Here is a 10163-nt window from a genome sequence, read left to right on the forward strand (position 1 = left end):
AAGTAGCTTACAACAGTCACCATGCAGCAAAGGAAGCTCCACCTCTCCAGAAAGGGGATGCAGTATACTTCAAAGACTTGACCAGAACCGGTATGATAATTGACAAACATCATAACCCCCGTTCATTCATCGTCCAAACTGACAACAATGTCATATGACAGAACCAAATAAACTTGGTACCCACCAATGGAGAATATCCATCCACCATCACCAGCAGGTCAACAACAACAACAGAAAATAGATATAGATAACTTTGTGGACAACCCATTACTACAACTACAGCTCCACAACATTCACCGCCGTCTGATTCTGCACATTCTCCAGCTGTTCAATCTCCATTAAAGCAGCAAAATGAAAAGACAAACGTACACTCAGAAGAAACCAAACAACACAACATCTACAGTAGTTGCCAGATCAGGCAGAGAAGTGAAAAAACCTGAAAAACTAAATTTGTGACTGTGGATCAACAACAACAACCTGGCATTGAAGCATGCGTGCATGCGTGTTTAAACTCCATTATTTTAAAGACTCATACTAGCATGTGTGCAAAACTCTTTTGTAATGCATTTCCGCATCGTTATGCCTACATTTCAATTGAAACATTTTGTTTAACAATAATCACATCGGCATTAACAGACACTGAATTTTCCCAATGTTGACACTTTATGGAAAATGCCGACATTTCTTGTTGTTTACATTTGTCAAGATGAACAACAGGCATGTGCATAAATATTAATCCATGTGCATGGAATTGGAAGTTTACACTTCAATGTTTTCATTTAATATTATTTTTCACGTTACATATATATACTAGTGATAAATTAAAAAAAGGGGGAGTCTGATAGGAAGACTTGGACAGGGTAATTTCAGATAGGAAGATTTGGACAGGTTAATTTCAGAATTTACAGAGACAATTGATAGCCTATTTGAAGAAACATGTATAACACAAATACATCAAAAAAAGTGTTTGAAGACATACATGGAATAATTATTACAGCTGATGTAAATGTTTAAAAATCTTTAATTAACTTGAGAGGGAGGTGTACTAGTACAGTAGTAGCGTATTGCATATGAATACGGTCGTCTATAGAGACGGTAATGTTGGATCTTACTAATCGCTAAAGGGCTATAACTCCAGGCGCATGTTGAAGGATAAGATCTTTGGGGAAAGAGATTAAAAGGAGTTCTAACGAACGTCTGCTTGGGTCAATTGTGTCTGTTCACAAGTCCAAGTCTACCAACGCATGATTGTATACATTTCAACATTTTTTTTCTATTTTTTTAAATTTTTATTCCTTTACTTGATAATACATTGTTCTACATTTTTGTTTGTTACTCCTGATGAACTAATCTACTGAACTGTTGCATCAGAAATTTAAATCAATCAGTTCAAGGTGGCATCAAAATCTGATCAGGCTGTTCATTAACACTGACAATTACACACTCTTTTTGTTTTGAATGGTATCTCATTGACATGTGTGCAACTGCATGCAGTCTTTTACTGCATTTCCGCAACTGTCAGTTTATATACATTATAATGATTATTAGTGTATGTATGTGTGTGTGTTTGTGTGTATGTGATAATAGGTATCAATTCTATTAGTCAATTAAACCAAATTGATACCTATTATCACACACACACACACACACACACACACACACACACACACACAAACTGCTCTTTGTACATCTGTCCCAATGTCAAGTTGAAGAAGAAGATTTCTAACAAACTTATACATAAAAAAAGATTATGCAAATATACACACAAAAATTTCAAGACAATTATAATAGAATATTATTTGATTTCCACGATTGTTAGTCAACATACATGTAGCCTAACTCTCCATGAATTTCTGCAAAAGCAGTTGCTATGTTATTGGCATTTCAACGTCAATCACACTCACTGTCAATCACACTCAATGTCAATCACACTCAATGAATCGTGAAATTATTTTGAAAAGCTAGAATAAGCTACAACTTGTAGTAAGTTGTACAAGAGCATAAGGTCATAAGAAAAGGTTCAATACTGAAAAACTGAGTTGTGTGCATCAATGTTATATCATTCTGCCTGTCGAGATCAAAGATGACAATATAAAATAATGTGTCGAACGTTCTCATTCTTCCTGTGATCCGACGTTTCGTTTTTTGTTTAAATTACCCCTTTCATTGTTTTAACGTATATCATCGCCATCAAAGACACGAAATCAAAACTTCAAAACATGAGACCCACCCTGGATTTACTTGCACCAAAATCAAGTTCATCGTCATCCATTCTTAACAAAAGAGACTTAAATTACAAGAACAAGTTTCTCGGTTTGTGCGTGAAACCTTCAGTTGAGGCTGTGTTTGTCTTGTCAACAGGAATGTTGGGGACCTGTTTGTGCGTTACAGTTTATAAAATCACATCTCAGTCATATAAATATTTGAAACATGAAATACAATCTGTCATTATTCAAAGTGAAAACTAAGCAAAATCTAACAGGTTCAAGAGGTTTTCAACGACACACAATTTTCTTTTGTTTAATATAAACTATGTGAATAAAAATGTATCCCTGTAGAAGGGGGGTTAAGTACGAAGGGCGATTACCTGTTTCCAATCACTTCCCCTGCATCCACCTCAACCTCCCAATATTCACACCTCTGGGCTGAATAGGATGATCGATGTTTCACACCCACATATGCACGTATACGCGCGCGCGCACACACACACACACACACACGCACACGCACACACAATGAAACTGCTGATAAAGCAGCAAAAAGAGGAGCAAAAGATTCAGAAAAATCGACAGAAATACATGTCCGTCTTTCCGTAAAAGAGGCATACACTTTGTTAGAAAAATCAGTTTGGGGTCGATTTCTGAAGACAAAGTATAGTAAAAATGTTACATGCATCTGTGGTAAGCAGTACAGCTTGCATCATTGTTTGTTTCACTGTCAGCAGTTACGTACCTTCTTGCCCAAGTATTTCAAAGAGAATAACTATTCTGCAGATGATTTTGGGAAAGTTATTTCTGATGAGGTTCTTATTGTCGAACTTTCACAGGCATTAGTTCATAGCCCTATTTCTACATTCCTTTAATGTACTTCATAATTGTGTTAATGATTTCTGATTATTGTTATCATTATTGAATTGTTATTGATAATTGTAATTGCATGTTAGTTATACAATCAGTTTTGGTAGTTTTCTACCTTTTCTGTTTTATTCATCCCTCTCCCGTCCCACTCCCCCCCCCCCTTCCCCGTTGTTTTTTTGTTTTTGTTTTTTGTTTGTTAAATTAAAGAACCACACACACACACACACACACACACACACACACACACACACACACACACACACACACACACACACACACACATGCATACACTTTTTCTCTAAATTATTATCGTTACATGTATCTAAGACACGTGTGTGGCTTTCATCGAGATCAGCCAGATGAAATTTGCTGTTTGTGCCACTGTGATATATTGTTACATCTCTCTATTCATAATTATGTATATGGTTTGTGCACACGCACATCGGCCGAACCATCGTGTAGCTCACCGCTTGACAGGCGCCGTATCGCGCGCGTGGCAAGCAGTGTAATCCCCCCCCGCCCCCCACCCCCACCCCCACGCCCTTACTTACGTGAGCGAGAAAACGAAAACGTATGGGAGCGTGTCGATACTCCCCCGTGTCGATGCTCCCCCGTGTGTGTGTGTGTGTGTGTGTGTGTGTGTGTGTGTGTGTGTGTGTTGGTTGTTGTTGCTGCTGCTGCTGTTGTCTTCTTCTCTCTCTTCAGTTTAGCGTCTTTTAATCATAAGTGTTATTTGATAAAGATAGGGGAAAAAGACGGCTACTGGTGAGGGAAAAGTAACTGTTCACACAGTGAGTAAGTGTGTGTGTGTGTGTGTGTGTGTGTGTTAGATAGCTTATAATTGGTGTAAAAAATGAGATTACAATATAACGTCCTAAGAACGAAATACACATGATAACAACAGCGAACTTGACGAATCAACAATTAAAGATTTGAATCGTCGGTATGATTAAGCACTGATAAGCAATATCATGTAACTTGATGTGATTTGCAGCATATAAACAGGGGGAAAAGATATTATTTAATTTGTTTGATTTATTTAAGGCATATGGTTTTGCAGTGGGGGGTGGGGTTATGCATATTTGCATGGATTGATCATGTTTTTGATTTTATTTATTGATTGTTTTCACACACACACACAAACACACACAAACACACACACACACACACACACACACACACCATGAGAGAGAGAGAGAGAGAGAGACAGTTTCGCCGCTGTAAGATTTAGCGCTGATAATTCATGTTATATAATTTGTAATACATATAAAATAAAGAAGCAAATTAATCAGTTGTGTGTGTGTCAATTTCTGCTCGTTGCATTCTTTTTATATTTTCGTTTCGTTTTTATTGATTATTTTCACACACACACACACACGCACGCACGCGCGCACGCATGCACGCTTATACATTGTTGAACTTCGACGTGTTATCACCAACCTGTAAAGTTTACTCCCACACCCAAACCCCACCTCCCAACCTTCGGCTAAGCCGCCGCACTACGCTTTGATCCCACTGCCTGAAACAATCTTCCAAACTTTTATGGGCCACTTTTATGACCCTTTTATGGCCCCATCTTGGAGCGCCTCACCCCAGATGCAGATGTGAAGGGGCCGACGAGGAGACGTCACACAAGACCACATTTGAGAACACACACACACTCACACTCACACACACACACACACGAAAGCACACACAAACGCGCGCACACACACACACACACACGGACCTTGTAATACGTGCACGCATATACTCACACACGCATGTGCACACAAACACACCACCACCACCAGCACAACAACTACACAACTGTTGTGGTGATTCCCGGTGACAGTATATGCTTTAATATGTTATAGCCTGCATGCAGTGTTACCGATGCAGTTGATTTTTTGTTGTCTCTCTCCTGGTATACATTGCCGACGACAATAATCACGTGCATGGCGACAAAATGTGATGTGTAAGCCTCGAGTTCGTGAACTAATGGTTATTTCAATGACTTCTGACCTGACTGTGTCTTTTAAAAATCTTATGGCATGAAGAACTGATTTGCTATTAAGACAAAACAGAATCTGAAAAACGATTTTCGGAAACGAGATCATGCAGTTTAACACCATCCGAATTGCTTCCAGTTCAACAGTGAAGATGTACCTTTTAGAACTTTCCTGGATGAAAAGATTCTTGAGTTTCTCTCTCTCTCTCATTCTCTCTCTTCCCTCTGTCAGTTTCTCTCTCTCTCTCATTTTCTGTTTCTTTATCTCTCCCCCTCTCTGCCACTATCTCTCATTCTCTCTCTTATTCTCTCTCTGTGTCAGTCTTGGTCTCTCTCTCTCTCTCTCTCTCTCTGCCCGCACACACACACTTATGCACAAACATATACGTTGTGTGCATCCCGCTGACACACAGTAAATACATTATTCGGTGAACACCACACACACACAGAGGGGGGAGGGGGGGGGGCAGACAGACAGACAGATCAGACATGCAGAGGCACAGGCAAAGAGAGATATTACAGCATTGTCGCCAGTGACAATATTCGCAAACCCCCACTGCATATATTGTTGTACTTCTGCACATGACATTGTTATATGCAAGGAAGGTGTCAACTGCTGAATTATCACCTTTTCAGTTAACCGCTGATTTGTCGCTGACGATAAAATAACAGTGATCGCCGCCTATTCAACATGTCAGAGAACCATTAAAATGTCGCCGCCGTCGACGACTTATCAGTGGATTGGTGGCACTTCATTTGATCTGGCGACATTTCAGCGTTCACTTAGTAACTGTTGATTTGTCGTCTTTATTTCTTTCACTGACAGTTCATGACTTCAACCGTTTGTTTTGCTTTGTGGGGCGCGTGGGGTTGGGAAGCTATTCCATGTATTTGAATAGTAACTAAGCTCGAAAGCATGTCTATGTTCCCCCATGTCTATATTCCCCAGGTCAGCCTTGGTCAGTGGCCAGTGGTGGTCTGGTGGTCAGCGACGGTCAGTGGTCAGCAATGGTCATTGGTGGTCAGCGGTCATTGGTGGTAGACCTTCAAGTGACCATAACCCCCCCCACACACACACACACACACCTTACCCAGGCGGGAGAGGGGTGCCATAATGATTTCCCGAAAGTTTATCAATTTGCCATCCAAATATACTTGGCCAAAAACAAATTACGGTATGAATATACCAGGGTATGATTAAAAAAACTCACTATTTTTATATTGTCGAGAAAGTGTGTGATCAACGAAAATGGTATGTTGTTATTAAAGAAGTGTCCTATTTGACCAAGATTAGGTTTGTACAGCTTCATATTATATCACTCAGTCTTTTACTATCAAGAATGACCAGCTAAAATGTACTCTAGCGTTACCGTGGCGTTCTGTTACTGACCTATTTCTTTTCAGTGGCATTTTTCTTTCCAGTTATTCCATAAAGTCCTTCTTAGTTTTCTTTGTAAATTGTGACAAATTACACTGATTAGCTTTAAAACCATCATCAACACCGAATCTCATATCGCGCCTAAACAGTATGAATGTGTGTGTGTGTGTGAGTGTGTGTGTGTGTGTGTGTGTGGTGTTCACCGAATAATGTATTTAGCCTAATGTGTAGCAGCGGGATGCACACAACGTATACGTTTGTGTATAAGTGTGTGTGTGTGTGCGGGCAGAGGGAGAGAGACACACACACAGAGACCGAGACTGACACAGAGAGAGAATAATAAGAGAGAATGAGATAGTGGCAGAGAGGGGGAGAGATAAAGAAACAGAAAATGAGAGACGGAGAGTGAGAGTGAGAGAGAGAGAAAAAAACTGACAGGAAGAGAGAGAGAAACTGACAGAGAGAGAGAATGAGAGAGACAGAGTGAGAGAGAAACAGAGAGAGAGACAGACAGACAGAGAGAGAGAGAGAGAGAATGAGAGTGAGAGAGAAAATGACAGAATGCGAAAATTGCGAATGTGAAAATTTTATTCAGATTAGGCCAAGGCCCCTAACTGAAGGGGGCAAACATAAGCTACTTCAATCACACACGTAAATAATGAGATAAAACATCGAATTATAGATAATAATAATTGTTTTCAGGAAACTTTCGCATTTCTTTTGTAGTTAAAGGTAGTCCAAGTTGCAACCAAACGTAATCGTTGAAGAGCTTTGTAAATGTAGTGTAAAAAGGGGTGGGAGTGTGGGTAAAAGGAGAAGGAAGGGGTAGGATAACAGGCAGAGGATAGGTGCACAATCCGCTCTCTCCTCATACCACAGCAGGGTCTTTTAGTAAAATGAATTGAAGTGTTTTTTCTCTAACTTAACAGCACTTAGCAGCACAACCTGACTTAGCAGCACATCCTAACTTTGCAGTTAGCAGTTAGCAGCTAGCAGTTAGGAGCAGCTAGCATTTAGCAGTTAGCAGCACACCTGGAACACATACAAAAAACCAAAATCCAAGTCAAAACAAAACCAAAATATATGCTAAACATCATTGCCATGAAAGGCTAGAATAACATGCAAACATCAATATGTCGTCGGACCAATTCACCACGTACGCAAATGTATACACTGTCCTCAAAGAAATCCATGTAGAAAACAGAAGCTCCATTTACTTTAGCTTATTCTCAACCAACATGTAGTGACATAAAATATTGTACCAAATATATGACTAATACAAACTGTGCACCAAACATGTCACTGACTAAAATACAAACTCTCAGTGTTCATAACCACAGTTAAACTAATACAAACTGTGCACCAAACATGTCACTGACTAAAATACAAACTCTCAGTGTTCATAACCACAGTAAAACCAACGTACAATAATAACTGTTTACAAAGTACCGAACATATCTTCCCTTTGTCTCTTCAAAGTATCTCACTGGAAATGATAGTACCAAGTAAACTGTCTCTGGTAAATATTTAGCAACCTGTGTGCACCAACACAGGACTGACTCTCAGTGGTCTCAAATCTTTTAAACACATTACAATTATGTGTTGTCCCACTGGCATTTAACACGCGACTACAGCACATGGGAATCACAACTACCAACAAGTCAAACATGTCTCCCATAACAGTTTGCTGTATCACCCTGGTGCACACACACACACACACACACACACACACACACACACACACACACACACATGGAATATCCTCCACACACAGTTAGCCGGTATATTTGTTCGCCTTAAATATAACCGTCACCACCTAACATACAAACAGGTGGGTCATATCTCTAACTCCATAAGCAACTAAACAAAACATTCTGTTCTACACACAGATACTACACACAATTATCATCTTTATAGCTTCTCATAACACAATGCTTACATTGTTCCCACAGAAGGTCAACAACTGATACACAACCGACGTATCACTGAACATTGTCATTTATGTAAGCCAAGATACACCAATTAAACCCCAACACGATATCAAAACATCATACCATAATACCTATAGCAAAATAGCATGACAAGGGTTGGGAAGGGGGCCGGGGGGGGGGGGGGGGGCGGGGATCTGGCTGTACTCTGACACAACTCATGGTTTCTGAATCAAACACATGTTTGTTACACTTATAATTATGTGCAGTAGCACATCTGCTCAATGGTTCTATCAGTGTTTATGTGGAGATGGAAGGGACTTCCTGTGACCAACAGTCTCAAGTCCGGGAGGAGTGGGGATAGGGGGGGAGAGTAAGGGGGAGGTGGTAAACAAGGGGTAGTGTGTTGTGGCTTGGGGATGCCACAACCCTACCATAACCTGACACTATAACAGTAGAACGCCAGATTATTTAGTACAATTTCGTTTCTAGAGGACATAAGCATATTAAATCTGAAGCGACATGGATTATGAAAATATTTAAGCTGAATATACTTCATCCTCAAGTCATGAAGAACTGGACAGCCTAGCATAAAATGAATTTCAGCTTCCTCACTGTCATGGCATAACTGACACAACATTTTATCGACTTTTATATCATTAAATCTAGAGCGATGATTTGCAATGTCTGAGACACCAACTCTAATCTCATAGTGGCTTCATACAGACTATTCAATTGTCTTTGCAGACCTATTACTGATATTGACAGTAAAATGATATCATCAGCAAATAATAACATAAACAATTCAACAAAATCAAAAGACAATCCATATTGGCCATTTTCAACAATTTCTAATGCAAGTTCATTGACAAAGAGTGAGAATAATACTGGACTACACACATCACCTTGTTTTACCCCTCTTGTACAATTTATAAAATCAGATAGTTTGCTCCACTTCTTATCCTCGCTTTTACTTCACCATACATAGTTTTAATACATTTATATAACTTACCCTTTATTCCATTTTTAACAACACAGGCCATAACAGCTTCCTTGAAACTGAGTCAAATGCCTTTTCAAAACCCACAAACGCTACGTATAACTTTTGATTATGAGCAAATTGTTTCTGAACAGCAACTAATAAAGTAAATATATGGTCTATTGTACAGTAATCTTTCTTAAAACCAGCCTGATGTTCGCCTGTTATGTTATTTAAGCTCACCCATTCCTGCAGCCTATTATTAATGACAGAACTATATAATTTACTACTTATGTTACACAGGGATATAACTCTATAATTGTTCATGTCATTCACATCGCCTATCTTAAACAGTGGTAAGATAATCGATTCTGTCCAATGTTCTGGATAAACAGCATTGTCAAACAAATACTTAAACAATTTCACGAAAATTGTTATTGTTGACTCACCTGAATTTTTGAAATATTCACAAGTTAATCCATCAGGCCCAGCTGATTTACCATTTTTCAAATTTCTAATTGCTAGTAACACTTCTTCTCTAGATACTGGTCTTTCTAAAACTTCCTCCTCTGTGTCACACTAAACAGAATCATCAGCTTCCTTTTCTGACAGAGAGAGAGAGGGGGGGGGAGAGAGAATGAATGAATGAGAGAGAGAAAGAGAGAGACAGACAGACAGAGAGGGTGAGAGAGAAACTGACAGAGAGAGAGAGAATGAGAGAGACAGACAGAGTGAGAGAGAAACTGACAGAGAGAAAGAACGAGAGAGACAGACAGGGTGAGAGAGAAACTGATAGAGAGAGAGAGAGAGA

At 39.4% G+C, this 10163-nt stretch overlaps 1 protein-coding gene across 2 annotated transcripts in view; it reads right to left on the bottom strand.

Annotated features, from left to right (window-relative positions):
* Positions 1 to 2370, bottom strand: part of LOC143280815 (intraflagellar transport protein 43 homolog B-like) — a 50347-nt gene extending 47977 nt beyond the window's left edge. For both annotated transcript variants that reach the window (XM_076585513.1, XM_076585512.1), the window contains exon 1: positions 2231 to 2370. In XM_076585513.1, coding sequence (XP_076441628.1) covers positions 2231 to 2272 — 42 coding nt within the window. In that variant the 5' untranslated portion in view covers positions 2273 to 2370. The remainder of the gene's footprint in view (positions 1 to 2230) is intronic.
* Between the last annotated feature and the right edge of the window lie 7793 nt (positions 2371 to 10163).

This window comes from Babylonia areolata, chromosome 4 (assembly GCF_041734735.1).
Source record: "Babylonia areolata isolate BAREFJ2019XMU chromosome 4, ASM4173473v1, whole genome shotgun sequence".
NCBI lineage: Eukaryota > Metazoa > Mollusca > Gastropoda > Neogastropoda > Buccinidae > Babylonia > Babylonia areolata.